Here is a 25,045-nt window from a genome sequence, read left to right as displayed (position 1 = left end):
TACGCCATTATGCTATGCTATTGCTTAGAACATCTAATTCCACGTTTTGGCAACAAAACCCTTTCTAAAACTATATTACCAATTTAAATTAAACCAAGTGATATATTGGCATACACAGGCGGGAGCACACACACACACTGTATTATTTAGTGGTGTATGGGATTATATTTAACTGACTCTAAGTGAACTTTCGTTTCCTTTTTTCAAGAAGAAATTATAATAAAGTGAAATATAAGAACCTTGGAAAAGATTGTGGCCCGGCTGTTACTGAAACAGGATAATGTTTTCCAGACAGATGTTCATTGTATCTGTAAAAACAGTTCACATAATAGCTTATGTCACATCTGCGTTTGAAACCTAAACTTTTAAGTACACTTAAGTTACATATTAGCCTAAAGAATACAATTATTTTGCAAGCTGACATATTTCTCATTTCACATGTACTAAAAATTTCCACAACAGTGAAAAAATAACACAAACATAAAGGCTGATCTTGTCGAACAGGGAACTAATGTGTCGCATGCAAAATCAGAGTTTCTTTTAAATGCTTGTTTTGTATGTTTTTTTTCACGCATTCTGTTCAGTGTGACACATAAAGTGGGGATAGACAGATGTATGCTGAATGAGTATTCTCAATGAAATAGAATTTTACCTGACACTTTCCTATTTGTCCTTCATAATCTTTTTTTGTCAGTATCAACAAGTAATACCCAATTCCACCTCCCTTCTTCCCTGAGGCAAGTATATATTCTGTTGTGTTGACAAATGTGGGTTTGGCATCATTTGGAGAACTTTAGAAGTTCTAGCTCTCATTTTCCATGCGAAACCATCCTCTCCCCGGCGGCTGTACACAATTGCGCCACCGTCTCCTTATAAATCGTACACCTGTTGGCCCTTGCTCTGGTTCTACCTTCCCCGTTAAGGCTCTCTTATGCATATTACTCACGCCACCCAGGCTAAGTTGAAAAAAAAGAGCAGAATAAGAGCTGCGGGTCCATTTGCAATAAACACAGATCAGCGAGACAAAAACGACAAGCTGTATGGGTGTGACTGCAAGGCTATAATATGCATTTGTTACAGTATAAATTATGAATACATAAACGTAACAAACCATATTGCTAAGAAGGTCGGGATGATAGGGTTAGCGGTTAGCAGCTTCGTTTAAAGGCTTTTCAGTCACTTGCACGTTGCCAATTTCCAATACTGACAGGTATGCATTTATTTATCTGCAGGGCGCCCAGCCTGCGACCTGCAGTGTGTAAAGCAAGCAGTTGTCTTGGCAGCTAATATTTCAGTGCAGCACATTCCTTACCTTTGGGGCACATTTTGATACTTACCTTCTCTTTTATCTTTTTTTATTTGCAATGTGAATAGTATTTACAATTCAGCACACATGCTCGGGAATATTATTGAGAACACAGTGTATCTTAGGTGAAAACGGGGGTAAAACTGAAAACGAATGTTTGCTCTATACGTAAAAAAACATTATTCAGTCATTTACTATCACATATAATGGTAAACAAAAATGGCAGTACTACAAGTAGCAAAAATGCTTTATTTCACTTTAAATACAATCTTTGAATTAATGCGCTATATTCCCACAGTGCGCATAATTCGTAAGTTTAATAAACAGGCCTAATCATAAACATAATAACTCTACTCAAAATCATCACCAATATTATTCTCAGTATTCCCTGGACACCAGCAAGTTAAATAGTTTGTTCCACATTAGGAAATGCAGTGGAATGCAGTGAGAGACCTTAGCCAATGAGCTGTTAACAGCAAGGGGAGTTAATGGATTGATCTGCTGCATCTTGTCAGTAAATTTACTGCTGACTTCAGGAATGTGCCAGATGAAAAAGCAAGTTTCACACTGCAGTTAGAAAACATGATTAGACCCTGCTATGTTTAAGGTCTGCTGGAACAATAAAAAAGCTATTTAAAGACATTAAGTAGCTGTTACTATATTTTCTACAACTGTGATGTCAGATTTTTTTGAAAAATACCCACACCAAGGTTTGCGACATTCGTATCACATGATGCACTCACCATGGGCGTCGCCGCCATTAAATCAGTTGAACTGATGGATTTTCTGAAATAGATTGTGTTCTCATATGAAACAAATGGTAAAATGTAAACTATAAATGTAGATATTATAGCAACTTCAACAATAAACTTTATGATGAAAAAAAATGAACAGTAAGTACAATAAGTATTCAGGCATGTAGCCAAGTAGTAAAAGTGGAGAAAATCTACCAAGGAGGATGCTGGACACCCCATGAAATTTATTTCTGGCTACGGGTCTGATTGGTTTATGTCCAAATAAGCTGGCTGTGATCTTAAAAACTTAGAATATAATGAAATTCTTCCATTGTTAATGTCATTCACAATGAGAAAACAAACAGCTAATTTCACACGGTGCATAATTTTGCATTATGACCTGAATGTATCTGTGCCTCAGGTAAATTCCATGGTTTGTAGAGTAAAACCAGCCTTTATTGTGGCATAAAATAAAACACATGCACTGTAAGAGAATACTTAAATTAGCGAGCAACTGTGATAGTTCACTCTTACGGGATGTCTAGGCCTAGAAAATCCTTTGGTTCATTTGAAGGTTCGGTTGCTGATTGCTTGGTCGTTTCATTTATTTGACGAGTTTATAGGAACATATCATGGATCCATCCATCCATCCATCTATCTTCCAACCTCTTAACTAGTAGGGTGGCCTGGAGCCTATCCCAGACAGTGTTGCGCACAAGATCTCTTTGCAGCAGTAATTGCATTCATGCTTCTTATTGCCCAAGGAACAATATGGAATTGTTTTGGAATTCTTCCAAAAAGGAACATATATCCTTACAGGATTTGGTTCAAAGAGGCATGTATCACTGATCAGAAAGATAGAAATAGGGAATTTGACAGGACCCTGTTATTAAATGAAATTGAAACGATTGCGAAATTTGATCTCCATGGGTGCATTGATGGTAAGAATTGTGCAATATTTTGAATGATTTTTGCAAAAAAAAAAATACAAAAAGTATTACCAGTCAGCTGTGTTTCAAATATTTCTGTGACAAACATGCAACTTTAAGTGTTTGATCAAAGTATTCAAAAAACATATCTTAACATCTAGATGAATTCTATATTTAATTGCAGAATACGGAGAAGACATATGGTTTTGGGACCAGTCCACCACCACAGACAATTTCTCAATAACTCAAAAAGTATTTGATGACGTTTTCGCAAACTCTGCAGACGGATTGTGTAGGAGATGAACTTTTCAGATAAAGCACACCGTGGGGGAAAGGTGACTGCAGAAGATGCTTGACCATGTAGACATGATAACTATATTTGATTTTGTTACTTTGTGTACTCTATATGACCTTTGATGGATTTGATTATAAATTCACAAAATCCTTATATGGACGAGCATCACCACTACAGGCTACAGAAACCATTTTGTGAACACAGCCATCTGAGCCATCTAAACATATTCCGTATTCCGAAGAACATTGTACTGGTCAGTGATTCTTAAACTTGTGTGGCACAAGATGATTTACTGAATATTCATATAAACACGAATACGTTCATATATTATGAATAAGTTCTTTTTTGTCACCAGCCCCCCCAATTGGAACATTTCATCAATAACAGTTTGCCAAGGTAAGTAAAATTTGTTGCGTTGAACTCTGAAATTTATGGTGGGCAGAGCTTGCTGGGTAGGTAATATTTCCATTATACCACGATATTTTTGTTCATCAAAATTCTCCATGGGCTGGTGTGACTCCCCCCCCCCCCCCATCCCATTCATGTTGTGGGTGAATCCTCACTCTCCATGAGACTTACCTTGAGGGTATTTAATCTTGTCACATTGCTATAGTGAACATCTCATTGTTTTTTCAGCTACATTGCCATTTGTATCCATACTTATTTTAATTAGTCTAGTACAGATAGATGTTTATTACCAAAGTTTTGAATTTCTGCTGTAATTGATTTTGTTCACAAATATACAATTTTTTAACTGAGAAAAATAAACCTATTCAGTTTCTGAATGTATTCTCTGCCTTTATTAGCGTTTTTTTGTTTGACAATCATGCATTAGCAATGATGTCTCTTCTTCTTGCACATACATCAGATAATTCCCTATGTAGGATTTACTTTGAATTCAATGATCTTCAGCATAATCTTTTTATCATGTGATATCAGAGAAGTTTTTATTATAGTTGTTATAGTTTGTGAGGTGTTGTCAGATACCCATTTTTTGGTTTTGGAATATGCAATGATCTCTTCCAATCTGTAGGCCACCAGGCTGTTTTTAAGGTTATTTTTCTGCAAAAATTTCAACACTTTGATTCTTCTTCCATTGCTTGTCATATTTCTGTAGTTTTTTTCTTTCAAAATGTTTTGTCTGCCAAATAATTGATTGTGTCATTGACAAATCATTCTGAGAGACTATGAGTTTGTAATAAAAATGCTGACAGAAATAATATTTGTATGTATCATATATAATTCAGGCCTATCTGATCAGTTGGCTGTGGATCTCTTTGCTATGGAGATCTACTGTGTTATCCTTCCATATCGGCTTGATCTTCTTTCCTTCCATGAGTCATTATTTGCCCATTGATGTCATTCAGCAGACCCACACAACGTTTTTTTACTCTCATAGAAAAAAATCCATGTTTTTCAATGTTTGTTTATTTTTTCCAATAACTTTTTGTAATATTTGTCTTTCTTGGTAGTTTTCTGCTGTTCTCCACTTGTACGAGATCTTTATCTCTCCTGATGTTGGCTTCTCTTTGCAGCTTCTAATGTACCTTCTGTCATCCAGCTTGATTTCATTGGCTCTGTCTTTTTCACCACTCTTTCCTCAGATTCTCATTTTCACCAGTCTTTTCTCAGAATGTATCATTCTGTCCACACCGTCAAGTAGGTCCAGCCTCTTGAAATTGGCTTCTGATGTTTTTCCTTTAACGTAATGTGTATATTCTCCAGGTAATTTCTTGGAAGGCTTTGCTCTACTTAGTAAGCTTGACTAGTTCATGATTCATTCCGTAATCTTATCTGGGCCATGTCTTTGCTATGAGATGGGGCTCTTCCATTGTCCATTACTAACGACACTGTCAATTAAAACTCTCCATCTGGCGATGTCCAGTTGTATGGATGGTGCTTGGATGTTTAAAGAAGTATTGGCGATGAAGAGTTCATTCCCAGAAGCTGATTAGTTGCTGTTCTGTGTGTGTGTGTCTTAATGTAGCTGGACGTCCACTTGAGAGTGAGCTCAGTGACAGTAACAGCACACAGTAAAGTGCCCTTTGAACTCCCCTATGAGGAGTTCCTGAAATCGTACCTGGGGCAGTATGAGCCCAAAAAGCTGAGCCCACGCTAGTTGTCAAGGATTTCAAGGTGCATAGAAGTAATGATGCCATGTTAGCAATACAGCTATAGTATAGTGTTATAATGATCCTCTTGGGCTGCCTTACAGAACCTACAGTTTTGATCCACATCCCTTGTGTGGCAGACTGAAGTGCAGGTGCATGAGCAGCAGGGAATCCGCCTCCTGGACACCTGTAGAGAACTTATTTTCAAAGAGTTGGCCAAGGTCATCAGTACCACACTGTCAGTACGAGGTAACTTTTCATAGCCAATTTGAAGGGTATACAACTTCTCTATACATTAAACTGTTAACTGCCAGATATTGTAATATTTTCTACAATAACCATAATGATCAATTTTGACCATCATATGATGAAATTGCTGCGTGGCTTGAAAGGGATCTTGACATTTATCTGGATGGTTATGGGTTTGAATCCCGTGGCCATAAGAGAAATAACACCATTGGGCCACTTTGTGAGAATGTCTGGCACAGCGTCTACTGAGGAATGTTGGTATTACAGGAACGGAGTTGAGGAAGGTATCAAAGGAGGCAGTTGAAAGGTTGAGTTTCCAATTGTGGCTTCCAAGGACAGTTAAAAACTAGGAAACACAGTTCCCAAAGCCAAAAGCAGGCTAATATTATCAATATTGAGTGTTACTGCAAGTACTGTATGTGTGGATACAGAAGAGGTTTATCAGGGATCCCATGAGACACTCTGGAGAAGTACAGGCACTGTACTTCCTTCGAGGAAGGCATCAACTTGATTATCCCAGTCATGCATCTGACCCAGCTGGCCTATAACCCCTGTTAGCATAACATTGTTGTTCCAATTGGTGACCTTTGGTGATGGTTTTGTTTTGATGCTAGCTTGTTACTGTGTATTGTCTTAATCCTGTTAGGTTAATGAAATTAGTAAAGGGATGGAAGGTAAAAATCTTGAAATGTGAATCTCTTACAATGGCATTCTTGGAGAACAGCAGTGTTCTGCAGGTAATACATTTACCTGTATACCTAATGTACCAGGAAGGGTGATGACTATATATACACGCCTTCTGCCTGCCTCTCCCCATCCCAGGCCAAAGTGCAGTTTGCTCCCACAAAGCAGCAGCAACAGCAGTTTCCAGGCTGTGGGCCTATATATATACAGTATATATATATATATATATATATATATATATATATATATATATATATATATGTTTTGGAAGCCATTAAGAAAAAAATGCTCTTCTTGTTTTATCCTGTTCATTTTGTGTTTAAATGCTAAAAAAAAAAAAAAAAAAAAACATATTTAGGTGTAATTTTGGGGGGCTGGGAACCAATTCATTGGTTTTCCATTATTTCTTATGTGAAAAATTCGATCAGAACTCGAACTTTTTAGGATTCGATCCGGAGTCCGGAACGGATTAAGTTCGAGAACTGAGGTACCACTGTGTTTATATATATATAGAGTCATATATATGAGGCGAGGCTGCCAAGTAGTAGGACAATCGGTAGAAAAAACTACTGCAGACTTCTTGGGTTGCAATAAATTTTGAATTTTAATGGATCACTCTTGGCGGTGACTGATACATGAGTGTTTAATTACAATTCAAAACTAGCACAGCATATTAATCTAACATCAATGGCATGAACCATCAAAAACTCATTTAAATGTACTCAGCAAGAAGTGTTTGACCTTTTTGGTATATTGCTTGGGCTAGAATTCCCACTACTACAATTTTAACAAAGGCACAATTAGTTAGATCATGAAACATTACTGCTTGGATTCTGGGTAATGTATTTTTTATGCAAAACAATGTAATTATTTTGGACAATGTGCAATTTGAACACAGCACAGATTTATGTTTTTGCACTGAAAAAAATAATAGTAAGTTGATCAATTATCTTGCATAACTTGTAATACATAAATTATGATCAAACTTATTTGTAATCTTTATCTTTATTAACTATTTAGTTTTACATGTATAATATTTAGCAAATCAAGGCAACATCTTAGAAGTGAAATTTCTTGGAATTTAGTTTCCTGTATTTCCAAATCTATTCCAATTCTTTTCCCCTATCGCAGTGAGCCATTCCAATTTAAATTTTAGCTCCAGGAAGAGAAATGGAATTCACAATGCATTCTCAATTCAATTCATGAATGGCCCTTACCCTGAATTATACAGACAGCATAATTGTGTATAAGAAATATATCAACACATGAATAAAACATTACTGTTACTTTTCTCCCAGGCACATATAAATGAACTGTATAATAATGAAAATCTTCAGTTCCCCATCAGCCTCGGATATAAATGGCGCAGTGCTGGAAGGAGTGAGGCTGCTGAAGAGCCTTTCTAAGAGCCGTAATACTGAATACTCCAGCTACATTCTCATTCTTCTCACAGACGGGGACCTGACTTCATGTACTTCAATATATTTCATGTAGACCTTTTTTGCGCTTTTTCCTATGACAAAGAAACACGCATGTGATTTTCTTCAGAAATCAAAGGTGGCTTTTGGGAGACTGACATTCATAATAACTTTGCTGTCTCTTAACTGACATGCTCAGTTCAAGCACTGAGTCACTACCATTCAACTAGGGTCTGACGGGTTACACTTTTACTGCACTATCCCATGTCTCACAGCATATAGCAGCTGTCCTAAGAAACTCACAGTTGCACAAATACAGCACTGAACAACGGCTACAGCTTGAATCAGTGTGAAACGTGAGATGTAGATCCTTAGAATGTTGAGATTTTTACACTGATTTTGAATTGTTTATGGAGGCAACAGATAAAGAAGTCAACATATCCCTCTGTATGTTATTTCAAACAAAAACTGAGTAGTGAGTGAAGAGAAATTCAGTGACACTAACAGTATTTTAAGAAATGTCAGCTAACTTTCGGGCATTTATTACATTGACTGTTCAAGCTTCTAGCTACTCCTAGATCATCCATCCATCCATCCATCCACCCATCTTCTAACTGCTTATGTAGGTCAGGTCACAAGAAGGGCCTGAAGCCCAACCCAGGCAGCACAGGGCCCAACACTGTAAGGGATGATGTATTTGTGATTAATTAATGTGCAAATGAGAGGTATGAAGCCAAAAACAAACTTCTCTTCCCCAATAGGTGTAATCAATCTAGACAGTATTCAGTATTCATTTCAAACTTTGCAGTTATACTTTTGAGTTATTGTATGGGTGCCGCACTGGAAATGATTACATTTTGAGACAAATTGCCCCAAATTTAAAGCAATGCCGTTTAGCAAAGCAAAAGATAACTGCAGACAACATTTGACGTATGTATGTGATTTTCTTCAATTATCTATTCTTCAGTTAGTCTCTGTGGATCTCAACTTAGGAACTTGGTATTGACTAACAAAACATTTTCAAATCCCTGGTTCCGTCACCCTGAACCTGACTGAGATCGCAGAGACCTGGAGGAAACCGGGCAGAAACTTCGGGTTTATTATTGTGCTCCACCCCAACTCCGTAAACCCCATGTTGCATGGCTTTGAGATGGTCCCGGAGCTGCACACGTCCTTGGTGACAGTGTCTCTAAACCCCCTGCAGTGCAGGTCGAGAAGGAGGAGGAGTGCACAGCATCTGCCTGTGACGCCCAGCAGCGTGTGCAAACCCAGGCGCTTGTACATCGACTTCAAGGATGTCGGGTGGCAAGACTGGATCATCGCGCCGCAGGGCTACATGGCTAATTATTGTCACGGCGAGTGTCCCTTTCCTCTGAGCGAAAGCTTAAATGGGACCAATCATGCCATATTGCAGACCCTGGTTCATTCCTTCAATCCCAAGGGGACGCTGCAGCCATGCTGTGTCCCGATCAAATTGTCCCTGACTTGTGTTCTTTATTCGCATGGCAACGACCTCTTGGTCTTGAGAAAACTTGAGGACATGGTGGTGGATGAGTGTGATTGCAGGTGAATGTATGTATTTTAAAAAGAGGATATCCTCATTTGGCCCGTCATCAATTATTCAATCAATCCAATCCATCTTCCAACCTGTTATCCAGAAGGGTGACCTGGAGCCAATCCCAACTGAATGTGGGATTATTCACGAGTATCTGAGCCTCAGCTACATTCGATGGTTTCTAGAGTAAAACCAGCCTTTATTGTGCTGTAAAAGAAAACACATGCACTGTAAGAGAATACTTAAATTAGCCAGCAACTGCAATAGTTCACTCCTATGGGATGTCTAGGCCTAGAAAATCCTTTGGTTCATTTGAAGATTCAGTTGCTGGTAGCTTGGTCGTTTCATTTATTTGACGAGTTTATTGAAACATATCATAGATCCATCCATCCATCCATCTATCTTCCAACCTCTTAACTAGTAGGGTGGCCTGGAGCCTGTCCCAGACAGAAGGATGGAAATTGGGAATTTGACAGGATGACACCTGGACTTTGTTATTAAATGAAACTGAAACGATTGCAATATTTGACCTCCATGGGTACATTATTGGTAACAACTGTGCAAAATTCTAAATGATTTTTACTGGGAAAAAAAAATGATTACCAGTCAACTGTTTAAAATATTTCCGTGACAAGCAGGCAACTGTTTTAAGTGTTTGATCAAAGTATTCAAACAAATGCTATCTTAACACATAAATTAATTCTACGTTTATTTTTACTGAATTTTATTTCTTTATCGATAAAAAAAAAACTGCAAGATGTCCGATAGTAACCGGTTTAATGTTCATATTTTTAAACCTCGAAATCGCTCTCTACGAAGCACCCAGTAACAAATAAGTTCAGAAATGTACACCTCGTTACATCATCTAATCCTGTTAACATTGAATTGACCCGCTGATTCCGCCTCTTTTATACGATTTGTAATTGTCAACGCTGCTGAACCCTTATTAATTACGTACACGTGGGGAAACAGAAATAAACTATTCGCACCTGCTAATAAATCAGCTGCGACCGCTGGTTGGTTCAGTTTAAAGAAGTGTTACATGACTGATAACATTTTGCGCAATATAACGGGAAATGGTCTGAAAATGCGACGTTTTTGCGTGTGTGCCTTTTCTACTATGAGTAATCTGAAAATTGGCGTTTTCGTTGTTTTATTTTGGGGGGCAGCTTGTTCTGAAAGCATGGACAGCGTGCAGGAGCGATTATTTTTAAACGCGCTTGGTCTTTCAAGTCGGCCGAAGCCAGTGCATCATGCCCCAGTACCTTCAGTCCTGTGGAAGATCTTCAGGAAAAATAAAGCCCAGGAGTCCGAGCCGCATCAAAACGATCCCTGTACTGTACCAGAATTTGGTGTCCAAGGAAATATTGTGCGAATCCTTCAAGATCAAGGTCGTATACTTTTGTTGCTTACTTACCTCGATAATTATAATTAATGCTATTGGAATTGACAAAGTCAGCTAAGAGGCATTGTAACATCTAAGGTAAATGGTCCTAACTGGTGGTGTGTTTTTTTTTTTTTTTTTTATGCACCTACTGTAGGTGGGTTATTCTCTGGCCCGAATAGCCAGTGCCCAACTTGTGTGGAGAAACACATGTTCTTCAACATATCTGTGCTTGAGATGGTGGAACAGCTGACTCTGGCGCAATTGGAAATAAAATTCAAACATCCCTTCTATCATTTTCCACAAGCAGGCGTAGAGGTATTTAGCATGTACCTCTATAAGGTGTTAAAGACTGCGTTAAAAGGAGTACATGACGAATCCAGTCGGAAGCTCCTGCTCTCTCGATCGATTCAACTAATCCCTGGTTCCGTCACCCTGAACCTGACTGAGATCGCAGAGACCTGGAGGAAACCGGGCAGAAACTTCGGGTTTATTATTGAGCTCCACCCCAACTCCGTAAACCCCATATTGCATGGCTTTGAGATGGTCCCGGAGCTGCACACGTCCTTGGTGACAGTGTCTCTAAACCCCCTGCAGTGCAGGTCGAGAAGGAGGAGGAGTGCACAGCATCTGCCTGTGACGCCCAGCAGCGTGTGCAAACCCAGGCGCTTGTACATCGACTTCAAGGATGTCGGGTGGCAAGACTGGATCATCGCGCCGCAGGGCTACATGGCTAATTATTGTCACGGCGAGTGTCCCTTTCCTCTGAGCGAAAGCTTAAATGGGACCAATCATGCCATATTGCAGACCCTGGTTCATTCCTTCAATCCTAAGGGGACGCCGCAGCCGTGCTGTGTCCCGATCAAATTGTCCCCGATCTCTATGCTTTATTACGACAATAATGACAACGTGGTTTTGAGGCATTATGAGGACATGGTGGTGGACGAGTGTGGGTGTAGATGAATGTATGTCTTATATAGGGGTGGGGTTAAATTTAACAATAAAGTTGTTTTAAACTTATTTCGTCTTTTTTTTTTTCCCCGTCTTTAACGATGTTTGCTCTAGTGCAAGCCCCAACTCAGTGTTTTGTAAATAGATTATAAATAGCGGTTACCTATGGCTGCCCTTACTTTTGGGCGATTAGCATATAAAATTCTTTATTCGGTGCCATAAATTCCAATTTACGCGCCCGCAGGATTATCAACGCAACCGCTGAAATTTAAGGCGTAAGATGTCATATTCTGGCTATTGGAATAGCTGGGTTTGGTGCCAGCTTGTGAACGCTGCAGAAATTCACAGGCAGTGGAATTGACCGTGGTTTTTTCCAAGAAAATGCATACAGGAGAACAAAAGTAGACTATAGAGACCTAAACACCCTGCGAACGGAAATTAAACATGTCACCTCAAAATCTGAGTAACATCTAATAATGTCCTTGGAAAATGTATCCAATGTGACTCCTGTTGTCTTTAAATTATTTATTGACACCCTAATTGTAGATAGAACGCGGCAACTCAATCTGCCGAACCTAATATTATAGTTAGCCCCACTCCATAGGCTACTTGTTTAATACAATAAGCTGTTTATTTTCTGTATTTTGTGGGTTGTCATTTATGGTAGGCCCAAATGTTATCCGCGCAATAGCTATTTATCAGTGTTTTAATAAAACGGGTCTACTATCAATCACAAATTACATCAATCTCAATTTGTAGATTTATGCAAGTTCTCTGTGATTTCAGAAGTGTATTCTGATATTAAAACGGGTTTAGGGCAAAAAAAAGCACTACAGGAACTGATGCTGTGATTTTAAACGTTTATGATCTGCCGTTACGATGTGAAGACCTATTTCGAAGGACAGATGCAACGATTTAACAATTTTACTACTTCGAACGTTTAAGTCTTTTGCATCTCAGGATAAAACAAACTTGGGTTCAGCCTTGCGTCAATGACATCACCGGCCAAGTAAAACGCGTCAGTGAAAACCAGAAGCCTCCTTTCACTTCCACCAAAGCAACCTGCGCCAAGTCAAGGAAACGGTAAAAGTTCGCCTCGTCTAATAAAAACGCGTATAGTGATGTAACCTACTGGGATACTTCCAAATTAGTATGTAACTGTGCCGGCGTGTTTTAACGGAGCCAATTAAGCCAAGGGATACTTTTACAACAATTTGGCTCAACATTTACATCCCGGACCAACTTATTATCCGATGAGATTGTACAAAAAGGAGCGTACTGTGTTGTGGAGGCTTTACGGAAATAAGCGAAAAGCCTAGGAATTAACAGTGGTGCCGCTTGAACCAACTCTGAGTTCTCATTTTGACTTTATGTGGACAATTTGTCTTTGTATGGGAATAATGAGGGCATTTTAAGAAGACCGACACGGCTTATGATCGCACAATACGCCAAGAGACGGAAAGCTTCTCCTCATTCATGATCACAGTCACTTTTCTTCCGTGTGAAAAGCTTCCATGGACCATTCGGAGAATATTTCGGGAGAATCACAATGTAAGGTGCAGCTGTTCTTCAATGGACAGAGACGCGATTGGAAACCCGCCGGGCTCTTAGTAATTCTGTGATCTTTTTTTATCTGTATGGAACTACTAAACGTAAAACTTTTTCATAGAATATTTCATAGTAGCCTAAATAATTCACTGTGCTCTGCTATCCGCTGTGTTTTGAGATTTTGGGAGTCGAATACTTGTCTTGTAAATGCAAACATATAGACTATATAATGTCATACGTATAGCGTTATCTTTCTCAGATTCATCCTGTCACGTATACTTAGGCGGTAGGTTGTGTTTCTTCGCTCTAAACCTTTTTTTCCTTAGAAAAAAAATGTCTGTTGTGGCACTTGTTGCTTAAGTTACGACAATTTAACCATAGTACTTCATGTCCAATTCCAAATCGTTTTTTTCAGTATCTGAAGTAATATGTTAGTTATGCTTCATAAGTAGTTACTGTACTATTACAGTTAGTGTACGTATACATATAGTGGTGACTAGGTTAACTGCAGACAAGCTTATACCAATTGAGACCAACTGATAAGGTCTGCTGGTTTAAAGTGATTTTTCAAAGGATGGATTCTTCCAAGAGAACATCGTAAATATAACTTGCTGATGTGTATATTGTAGCAGCATCCAAGCACTGACGACTCGCTCGCCATTCCCTAAGTACAGACTGATCATGGTCTCCGGGGTTCGTGCCCTTACAGTTCTGCTGCTTGCTCAGGTGTTGCTTGGCGGGTCAATAGGACTTATCCCCGAGGTGGGCCGTCGGAGGTATAGCGAATCGGGCCACCAGAGTCCACCACTCCCGGAGGATATCCTTAACGAGTTTGAGCTTCGTTTGCTGAACATGTTCGGACTGAAGCGGAGACCAAACCCCAGCCGGTCCGCCGTAGTACCGCAGTACATGATGGACCTCTATCGAATGCACTCGGGGAATGGAGAAGAGAAACTGAACAGGGCGAGATCGTCCTCTGCAAAAACTGCGGAGCGCTCTGCCAGCAGGGCCAATACGATTAGGAGTTTTTATCACGAAGGTAAGATTTTAAGGATAAAAACTCAGTACTACGTGCTACGCGGGCTATGTGTTGGTGTGCGTGTCTGTCTTTATTTGTTGATCGACGTCCTTTACAGTGTATTAAAAACTGCTTGCCGGAGATCTGTACCGTTCTAGCAATGACAGATTGGTTAGTGTATGTTTAACTAATGTTATATAAATTTTACAGAAATAGCTAGAAACATCACGCAACCACAATAGCAAGCCTTTAAATATTTAATATAATACAGATAACAGACAAAAAGTCTTATATAGCTACATCAGGCTACTCCATAGTTAGCAGACTGGAAGTTAAGGAATACGTACTTAACACTAGAACAGCCACTGGTAACTTATATGCTTCCTTTGATTCAATATGAAGCGGAAAAAATACTAATATAGCCTGTTATTAACAATGAATGTTTTAATCTGTTTGAACTCATTCGGAGTAACGCGCGTATCGAGAGCATTATTATGTTAGTAATAAAAACAGCGTACACCGCGTGAGCGCAGCTTAACTATTTATACTGGTTAAGTAGCCTAATTGGCAAGTAAACTGGGTTACTGGTACTTCGGGGGTACTCCTGAAAAATCACAGGTGTTAATGACCTGATATGTTAGTGTCGGTAACACTTGAAGAGGTATGAGTAGATCTGTCGTTTGACAATTTTCCGTTTTTTTCCCTTTGAAAAAAAATCGAAATAAGTCAAACAATAGCGACTTTTATGCGCTTGTGGTTAGCTGCGTATTTGTATAAGTATGCTTATTTTCTGCTTTACTTAATGACTCCTGGAAATGCTCAAATCAGCTCGCCATGCAAAGGATGTTGCATGTAACGCGTATTCATATTGCGCATTTATCGGGCGTTTTACGTTCCATTCATCGATATATCCATTTTAATACGTACATACATTCTTCTTATTTAGCCATATTCAGTCACCAGTCGCGTCAATTCACTGCGAACAGTTTAGCAGTTTCCCTTTTTTTTTTTTTTTTTTTTTTTGAAAAGAGGTAAATGTCTGGTCACAGAGCAGTGATGTTAAGTGTTGCAGTTTAACTGCCCAGCTCACAGGGAACTTTGCCAGAACGTTAGCCAACGTTATCTGAGGGTCTTCTCAAAGTTAGCCGAGAATGGGACGTTATTTCCAAGTTTTACATTTTAAGGTCCTGTCAATGTCAGTACAATAACAGTATTATTTAAACATAATTTTAGCGCAATTAATGTTGAAAAATTATTATTTTATAATGAAGTATTATTATGATCTTTGTGTAAAACGACATCTGCTGCCCTACCATGCCCTTTATTTCCTTTTATGTTATTAATCTTAGTTGCAGTAGTAGTTGTAGCAGTGGGATAATGTTCTGGGAACGTCAGGAACACTGGACACTTTGAGCATTTCAATACCTTAATCTTAACATTCGGTAACGTTCTTATCACAAAAAATTATCAACGGGGTGGGCCTTAGCCGTACATGTCTCTGTCCTATTTAAGAAAGGTTAACAGGAGAAAATATGTTTTATAGAGGAGTTTGCTTTGTCTGTGTCATGCAGGCGTAATTTACAAACTCTAATATTAATGCAACTCATTGTGAAGGGTTTTTTGGGTTCATATAGCGTTCACAGGTAAATAAATAGGCCCAGCTCAGTTATATTCCAAGGAATAATGTTAATAAACCGTTGCTTAATGATTTAATAGATTAAGATTAAATTTCTACTAAAATCATCAACTGTATATGTCTCTTATATCAATCCAAAACAGGTTGGGACACTTTCATCCTTTTATCTAGAAGATCAGGGCTTTATGTTTGGACCATCTGGAAATCTAGCAGTCAACTAAGGGTGGTTGTGCCTGTCTGTGTGATTGTTTCCATAAAAACAATTGTTTTCCATTAAATGAAATTTGTGAATGTCGTATTTGGCAAACAATATCTTAACCCTCCATTCATCATATAATTGTAGAGAATCACACACACAGGTATTATGATAGTTCATTTGACGTCTGTTATGCGTGCTTATCATTTGTTCAGCTTTCAAACATTTTACTCTTAAGTCTTGCAACTCTGAGCTATGGGAAGTTGAATGGGGTTCAAGGCAATTATTAGACTGTGAGTCCATTGTAGTCACCTTCCTTGGTGTCTAGGATAATGCTTTCACACAAATATTCACTGCTAAGACTATTTTTTGTTTCCTTTTTTTTCATTCCTAACCCTACAAGTAGGTTGGCACGAGGAATTCACCGTAATTTAAAAACCACGTACAGAATTTGACCTGACAGAGACTTCTTAATATCATCACAGCACATTAATAGCTCTTGAGAAAAACCTTAGGCTATATCAGTCATTTGTATGTAGCACCACTCAAGAGGAAATCTGTTTATTGTCTAGAGCTCCTCAGGGTAGTGGTGGAGATTTGAAGGGAAATCACTAAGTGCAAACACCTAAAGGACAGTGAATGGATAATAATGTATAACCCAAATATTGAGTAATACACCAAATAGCCACATGTAGTTTGAACAGTGTTAAGTAGATGTGTTTTTGGCAGAGCATAACAAACCTGTATGGAGACGGGTCAGTTTACAAGTCTGTGTCCGCTTCCAGAAGCAGGCTGGAGGGGTGGGTGAGGTTCCTTATTCTTCAAGGGTGGCTAATAACCCTTTACTATGAAACCTAATCTGAAAATAGTAGCAGTATGTTTACGGTAAGGCATTTAGGTGTTTGCGTTTAGTGATTCATTGCGAAGCTGTATGAGTTCACACAGAATTTATAGCAAAATAAATTATGCCATTAAAGAGTGAGGTCAAATGTTTTGGATCCTATGACTGAATCAGAATCAGATCATTAACGTTTGAGGTTTAATCAGATCATTAAGTTTAAAAAATTTAAATAGATGTCACTTTTTCCAGGATTTCTCTTACGGAAGGTAACAATTACTTAAACCATGTAAAGCAGTCTTAAATTTTATGTCCTAGTAATTAGATTGAAGTAGATCCATTCCTTCTTTAGCACCTTTTTCCTACTCAGGGTTGTGGGGGGTCTGGAGGAGCCTATGAGCACAAGGCAGGGAACAACCTAGGATGGGGTGCCAAGCCATTGCAGAGCACAGTCACACACCCGGGATGGGGTGCCAAGCCATTGCAGAGCACAGTCACACACCCGGGTTGGGGGGGGGCAAGCCATTGCAGAGCACAGTGACACACCCGGGATGGGGTGCCAAGCCATTGCAGAGCACAGTGACACACCCGGGATGGGGTGCCAAGCCATTGCAGAGCACAGTGACACACCCGGGATGGGGGGGGCCAAGCCATTGCAGAGCACAGTCACACCCGGGATGGGGTGCCAAGCCATTGCAGAGCACAGTCACACACCCAGGATGGGGTGCCAAGCCATTGCAGAGCACAGTGACACACCCGGGATGGGGTGCCAAGCCATTGCAGAGCACAGTCACACACACCGGGATGGGGTGCCAAGCCATTGCAGAGCACAGTCACACACACCGGGATGGGGTGCCAAGCCATTGCAGAGCACAGTGACACACCCGGGATGGGGTGCCAAGCCATTGCAGAGCACAGTCACACACACCGGGATGGGGTGCCAAGCCATTGCAGAGCACAGTGACACACCCGGGATGGGGGGGGCCAAGCCATTGCAGAGCACAGTCACACCCGGGATGGGGTGCCAAGCCATTGCAGAGCACAGTGACACACCCGGGATGGGGTGCCAAGCCATTGCAGAGCACAGTCACACACACCGGGATGGGGTGCCAAGCCATTGCAGAGCACAGTGACACACCCGGGATGGGGGGGGCCAAGCCATTGCAGAGCACAGTCACACCCGGGATGGGGTGCCAAGCCATTGCAGAGCACAGTCACACACCCAGGATGGGGTGCCAAGCCATTGCAGAGCACAGTCACACACACCGGGATGGGGTGCCAAGCCATTGCAGAGCACAGTCACACACACCGGGATGGGGTGCCAAGCCATTGCAGAGCACAGTCACACACACCGGGATGGGGTGCCAAGCCATTGCAGAGCACAGTCACACACCCGGGATGGGGTGCCAAGCCATTGCAGAGCACAGTCACACACCCGGGATGGGGTGCCAAGCCATTGCAGAGCACAGTCACACACACCGGGATGGGGTGCCAAGCCATTGCAGAGCACAGTCACACACCCGGGATGGGGTGCCAAGCCATTGCAGAGCACAGTCACACACAATTCACACCTATAGGCCATTTGGAAACTCCTCTGATCCTCCACATGTTTTTGGACTGTGGGGACAAACCAGAGCACCCAGAGGAAACCCCACAGCAACACAGGGAGAACATGCAAACTCCAGACATATGAAGCCATGGTGGGGACTCAAACCCTGGACCAATAGGTGTGAGGCAACAGTGCTAATCTCCATGCCTCCCCCTAGATTAAAACCAATTTCAGATTTCCCAGTTTTCTAATTGAAAATATATAACATATAAGCATTGTTGTGTATATTGTATTTGGTTCATGACTCACATTGCATCAGATTTGCTTTTGATATCCTGTAATCTGTTTAGGCTGTTACTAGAAGGTCAACAGGTGTGGAGCATTGCATGGATACTTGATAACAATGCAAATTTCGTTTTCCCGTCAGAGTCTTTGGAAGCTCTTTCCAGCTTACGTGGCAAAACGGCACAAAAGTTCTTCTTCAATCTCACCACCATTCCCGAAGAGGAACTCATCACGTCAGCAGAGCTGAGGATTTTCCGAGACCTGATGAAGGGAGGAGAGAATTCTAGCGCCACCTTTCACCGCATCAACGTCTATGAGGTTCTAAGGACAGACTCGTGCTCTAAGGAGCTCATCACAAGACTTTTAGACACGAGGCTACTGCAGCCCGATTCGAGCAAGTGGGAGAGCTTCGACGTCAGCCCGGCCGTCATGAGGTGGACGAAGGAAGGGCACGCCAACCACGGCTTCCTCCTGGAGGTGATCCACCTTAACGGCACCGGCTGGGATGCTAGGAGGCATGTAAGGATCAGCAGGTCCTTACATGAGGACGAGAATTCCTGGCCTCACATAAGGCCCCTGTTGGTGACCTTTAGCCACGACGGCCGTGGTGATGTCCTCCATAACAGAGAGAAGCGTCAAGCTAGAACTAAGCAAAGGAGAAAGCATAAGAGCAGTTGTAGACGGCACTCGCTCTATGTGGACTTTATCAACGTGGGTTGGAATGATTGGATAGTTGCTCCCCCTGGATACCATGCTTTCTACTGCCATGGGGAGTGTCCGTTCCCACTTGCAGATCACCTTAACTCGACAAATCATGCTATTGTTCAGACTCTAGTCAACTCAGTGAACACAAACATTCCCAGAGCCTGCTGTGTACCAACAGAACTCAGTCCCATATCCCTGCTGTACCTGGATGAGTATGAGAAGGTCGTCCTGAAAAACTATCAGGACATGGTGGTTGAAGGCTGTGGTTGTCGTTGAAAAGATTATGATCACATGTCTTTTTTTTTTTCCGGAGGAGACTGTCCATCACACAGTTACAAACAGTTGGGAAAGTAAATATTTATAAGAAATATTTCAAGTTAATCATTATGTTTTTCTGATGTACATTTTTTTAGTGGCAAAATCCCACTCATGAAGTTTAATTATCAGATATGTATTTATTTCTATTAAACTTTCTTTATCTAGTAAATAATTCATATCTATTTATATGTTATCATGAGGAAAAATATGGATTTTATAATAGTTTCTGAGAATGTGTGTAAGCTGTCTGTCTTTTAAGATGGTAGATTTTATAAAAGAGTGATCGGTTTTTACAGATTAACATAAGACTTTAATATAATTCTAAAAACCATATAGCTAAGGGAAGTACACTTATGAAATGGAAAGAAATAATATGACAGTTCTTAACACGGTATTCAATAATCTTTGCAGTGATTTTGAATGAAATGGTCCGTTCCTCCACAAGGATGTGACAAAGACATGAGCAGAGCGTGGATTACAGTTATGAGAGTCATTGCAGGCACAGAGAACAGTGAAAGCATCGTTAATGTGAATGCACTTATCTGGAAGCAATGTGAGAAGCAGTCGTTGACACTGAACGCCCGGGATCGTAGCTCGTGGAGCGAGAGGTGTTCGCTTTGTCTCAAACCCATGTATTCTGCCTAATGTCTTTATGGCTCTGATGAGTAAGGATTGTATTTATAAATGCGTCTCTTTAAGGCTCATACATTTAATTGTTCATTTCAGGACATTCTACACTTTCATCTAAACACCCCTCCCCCCCACCCAGTCTTTGCTGAAAATCCCCCATCTTTAATTAAAATTTCCTCATCTTCATCTACTGTCCTCAGTTCTTTAATCGTCGACATCACTTGCAATTATGACTTACATAAACAATAAAACTGGGCTATTCGTTATTATCAGGTAAACCCTTTTAACGTCTCCGTCATGTAATTGTATGTAATCATTGGACTTACTTTATATAGTTGTTGCGTTACAGTGACTAGGTTCCCAAGTAAAAGCTAGCTAGATAATCACAGAATTCTACATAGCTGCATATGTGGCAGGAAAACACAGGTTCTTATACCTAAATACATATTCGTTTAATGAAAACAGATGGTCTTTGATGGAGTAAAATTGTCTCCAAACGCTCATCTTGAACCTTTTGAGTCAGATGTTTAGCTTACTCATGTGTAATTTGAGTAGTGAAAAGATGCAGGAAAATGTAAACTTTGGATGAACCACCCAGCTGCAAGATAGGTAAAGGTGAAGGATGAGAAAGGGTGTAAGTATGAACAAGAATCAACAACAATGAGGATGTTTCAAGTCAGAATGAAGGTGTCTGAATTGTGGAGATGATAAAATGTGCTGAATTGACCATTGTTGACACGATATGCTGTACTAGCCTTTGCTGTATTTTTTTCTTTTGTCTTTCTGTAAACTGATTTGACGCAAAATCAAAGGGCTTGCTGTCTTTTTCAGAGAGATCGGCAAACTCTAAAGTGAGATTAATAAAAAATAACGCATCTGCTGCTTCTTCTGTGTAAACTACAATAATATGTGAACAAAATATGTGTCCCTCTTTGGTGAAACTGCTGACGCTTCTTCCAGTCAGTGTGTTGTATTTGTACTTGTCACTTGAAGTAAAATGTGTGTGAACTTCAAGCGACCAAATATAACCACATTTTATGTGTACGAGATATGTAGCTGCATCTTATATCGTTACAAAGCCTGCACTGTTCAGTTTATTTTATCCTTAAGCTCTGTTATCGTAAAGTTTTGGTACGACTCTAATGACTTGGAAATAACTGCCATACGTACATGAATGCAGAGTTTAAAAAAAAAGCTAAATTGTGTCAATACTTCTTTAGTTTACTGGTTGTTTTTTATTCGACGCTACGACGCTACGACGCTATCTTTGGCAGAGGCACATAACATGTTTAGACGTTTGTCATTGAAAACAAAGCCAGAACAAAGATCACTTTCTGGTTTATGGTCATATGCAGTATAGTTCGTAGTTTTTATACTGAGGATAATAATATTTATTATTATGAATAATACAGAAAAGAAAAATCAGCATGCCCTCAAGTCTATGATGGCCTAGAGTTTTCTTCTACTGCACTGCATTAACCGCCATGATCACTTGCTATAGTCTGTATAGAAACTATGCAGTTTGCCTGACAAATACACAAGATTTTTGTTGTTTGAAATATCTCAATATTTCACACATTGTACATGAATATAATGCAGTATGATTTGCAAAACCCGTTTTGCTATTGATGGATAGCTGATCACCAATGTTGACTCATTTGTATTGCCATCGTGAGATAGCTCAGATTATTAAATTGCTTTAGATACTTTTAATATTGTTTATTTTGAAGGTTGTCCACATAGTTTCAATTGAATTTCTCGTTATTCGTAACTGATAACCTCATTAAATAATGATGATGTTATTTCCTTTCCGTCAGCTGCTACTGACTCCACTTCTGTCATGTGACCAAGCGCCATGCCTGTCTATTGGTCCTCGGTTCGAAATCTGAAAATTTGAAAAGACCATGGAGAGAATTTGTCCCCAAGCCTTCCATTTTGCTAATCATCATTACCCGGGATCTCATCTGGTCTGAATTTGCACTATAGGGGCGCAACCACATGGTGTGATGAAAAATACACTTACAAAATTGCTTTGCTGCGATGCCAGTAGCCAATGTCTGAGTCTTTTACTGACTTTGGGAGGCAGCAAATTGCTTAATCCTGACTCAAACCTGTAAGTTTTAATCAAAATCAGAAAGGAAGCAGCAGTAAAGCGCACAGCGCTGCTTCCAGGGCTACCAGTAAGGGGGGTGTAAGGTGCTTGCAAGTTAAATGGTTTGATTTTACTGCTTAAATGTGTAAACTTTACCTTAAGAGGAGGGTGAGTGGAAAATATACTCTCATCCAGGCTTATACACTGCCCTCTCTTGGGAATTTTCCCCTTGGCTTCGGAGGAATCAAGTAATTCCTGTTTCAATGAGTCACCAAGGGCCCCATCTCACCACTGAGTAAGACCATAGAGCAGCCCTCCATGATTCAGTTGGCACCGCTGGTCTTTCTCTTCATTGAACTATAGGGGTGGATTTCTTGCCACTTATTTCCCGCTATTATGCTTTTTATGGTTCACTGTTAGCTTTGTATGGTTTCTGTGATGGATTGGTGCTGCTGGAAGAAAAACGTTAAAAATGATCTCAACCACAATGATCCTCTATATTTTGTGAAGTCTGGGTGCATGTGGGAATTTTGAAGTTAAGCGGAGAAGTTAAAAATGTACTTTAAAAAGAAAATCACAAAAGTTGATTATTCAGATTTTGAGAGAGAGTCCATGCTAATTACAGTATTAACTTAATTTGCAGTTGGGTATCGTTCTTGTCATGCCTCGCACCTTTACAGCATCCATCTTATATAGCTGGATATACGCTATATGGACAAAAGTATTGGGACACACCTCTTAGTCACTGAATTCAGGTGTAATCACATCCATTGTCACAGGTGTATAAAATCAAGTACCTAACCATGTAGTCAGGTTTACAATCATTTGTGAAAAATGGGTCGTCCTGAAGAGCTCAGTGAATTCAAGCGTGGTGCTGTCATAGGATGCCACCTTTCTTTTTTCATCAGCATTATAAATTATGCCAAATGTATATACTCGCTTAAGGCAAACATGTGACTGTTTTCTTTTTCATTAATTTCATGAGGGCAGTGATTTATTCTGAGAAACGTGGCTGCATACTTTCCGGCTTTGAGTGTGTCATCTAACTTTCAGTTCATTATCTCCCCTATTTCCCTCCCTGATGGATGTTTTGTGTTCCCGGGGACTTCCAAAGAAGTATTCAGTGGGTGCGTGTTTACATTCCAGGCGATGTAATGCAGTAGCCTGTTTTGGTAGCGTAGTTCCCAGGTGCAGACAGAGAGAGAGAGACTCGGGTAATTACAAAGGAACTCGCAGAACAGTATGACACAACTGTCCATGATAACCTGTTACTTTGCCGTTTATTTATTTTGATATGCAGCCTCTGAAATAACATCCTTAAAGGACACACTATTCATTCACCAAGAAAGACAATGATACATTTTGACAGGCTTTTTTTCCATCACAGACTTTTTTTAAGTTCCGTAATTAAGAAGAAAATGTCATCACCCTCATTCACCTTATTCTTTTTTTCTTTTTCTTTTTGCATTTTAGGACATGCTAATCGAATACATGCTTTTCATCCCTTATAAATAGTTTTTATAATTATTAGTGTATTGTAAGCGTATAGCTAGTGTATTTGTTGTACACTAGTGTAAAGTTTAGTATGAGCAAGAAGTGTGGTGACTTCTTTTAGAAAGAAGAAGAGAAGATGGAATAGAAGAGTACAACCTCACAAGTCTGGGAAAAAAAAGTTAAAGTTAAACTGTATTTCCATGAGCAAACCACTAGTAACTCCCTCTTGGCACCATCCTGGATTGAACATTACAGGGATCATAGGCAATAGACTCCGGAGCATAAAATGTTCTGATGAGTTGCCAAGCTTTTTGTGAATATATACACTATACATAAGCAAACACAGAAAGAATTAGCAGAGTCCTGAATGGTAGATTCCAGCAGAGTATGGTTTAGCTGGTTTCCAGAATGCAAGTCACTGTACATTAATATATTACAATCAATCATACCGCATGATTTCCTTATGGAGGGGTCCTTGAAGATAAATGAAATAATCATAATAATAACAATAGTAACCTGATTTTGTAAGTATGATAGAGGATGTAGCCATTTCCTGTCAGAGGATCTTCTCTGCAGATAGAATTTGCAGGATGTTTTGGAATGAAGTCCATGGCAGTGTCTTCTTAGCTCACAAACCTGTGTAACATCTGAAGGAATTTGTTCACAATTAGCGCAATATTCAAAACTATACTGGGTCTGAGTTTCAACTATTATGAAAAGAAAGTTTCTTTTCTGCCCCATTTTAAAATTGTATATTAATATGTGAAAATGTCACAGAAAACTTCATTAGATGTAACATTGATGTATCTTTATGGTGCCTACAGTCACATTCCACATCCCTACAAGTGAGGATTCTGAAATATCTCAGCGTTCTCCATCTTTCCTCAGTTAAATCAAATTGTTTTTAATGTTGTTCATATATTCATACATACTGTATCACTTTCATTTTCTTTTTTGCTGTTTATTTAATAGCAATTCTGGAAGAGTCAATGAGTATCCGACAAAAATATCAGTAAAATTCATTTTTTTGTAATGTGAAAAATGATGGCTGATGATATGCATTTAGGGGGAGATTTTGGTATTACAAATTTTAAATGATTAATTATAGTTAGTACACATC

General features: G+C 39.7%; 3 protein-coding genes across 4 annotated transcripts; all 3 read left to right on the top strand.

The window, feature by feature from the left end:
* Nucleotides 1–8,738: 8,738 nt before the first annotated feature.
* Nucleotides 8,739–9,296, top strand: LOC140578324 (protein DVR-1-like; the record flags this gene model as incomplete). Its single annotated transcript, XM_072698829.1, has 1 exon — nucleotides 8,739–9,296. A coding segment is annotated over one exon (558 nt), but the record flags the coding sequence as incomplete, so codon positions are not given.
* A 984-nt stretch (nucleotides 9,297–10,280) lies between these two features.
* gdf3 (growth differentiation factor 3) lies at nucleotides 10,281–11,685 on the top strand. Its single transcript, XM_023839343.2, has 2 exons — nucleotides 10,281–10,672; nucleotides 10,823–11,685. The coding sequence occupies exons 1-2, from the start codon at nucleotides 10,324–10,326 to the stop codon at nucleotides 11,626–11,628; spliced, it is 1,155 nt and encodes a 384-aa protein (XP_023695111.2). The 5' UTR covers nucleotides 10,281–10,323; the 3' UTR covers nucleotides 11,629–11,685.
* A 917-nt stretch (nucleotides 11,686–12,602) lies between these two features.
* bmp2a (bone morphogenetic protein 2a) lies at nucleotides 12,603–21,222 on the top strand. Of its 2 annotated transcripts, none has more exons than XM_023839134.2 (3): nucleotides 12,603–12,699; nucleotides 13,891–14,203; nucleotides 18,829–21,222. In XM_023839134.2, the coding sequence occupies exons 2-3, from the start codon at nucleotides 14,017–14,019 to the stop codon at nucleotides 19,665–19,667; spliced, it is 1,026 nt and encodes a 341-aa protein (XP_023694902.2). In that variant the 5' UTR covers nucleotides 12,603–12,699; nucleotides 13,891–14,016; the 3' UTR covers nucleotides 19,668–21,222. The 2 variants fall into 2 exon arrangements, with proteins under 2 accessions (XP_023694902.2, XP_023694901.2); XM_023839133.2 differs by having other exon boundaries at nucleotides 12,613–13,167.
* Nucleotides 21,223–25,045: the final 3,823 nt, after the last annotated feature.

This window comes from Paramormyrops kingsleyae, chromosome 14 (assembly GCF_048594095.1).
Source record: "Paramormyrops kingsleyae isolate MSU_618 chromosome 14, PKINGS_0.4, whole genome shotgun sequence".
NCBI lineage: Eukaryota > Metazoa > Chordata > Actinopteri > Osteoglossiformes > Mormyridae > Paramormyrops > Paramormyrops kingsleyae.
This window is presented reverse-complemented; position numbering and strand designations above follow the sequence as displayed.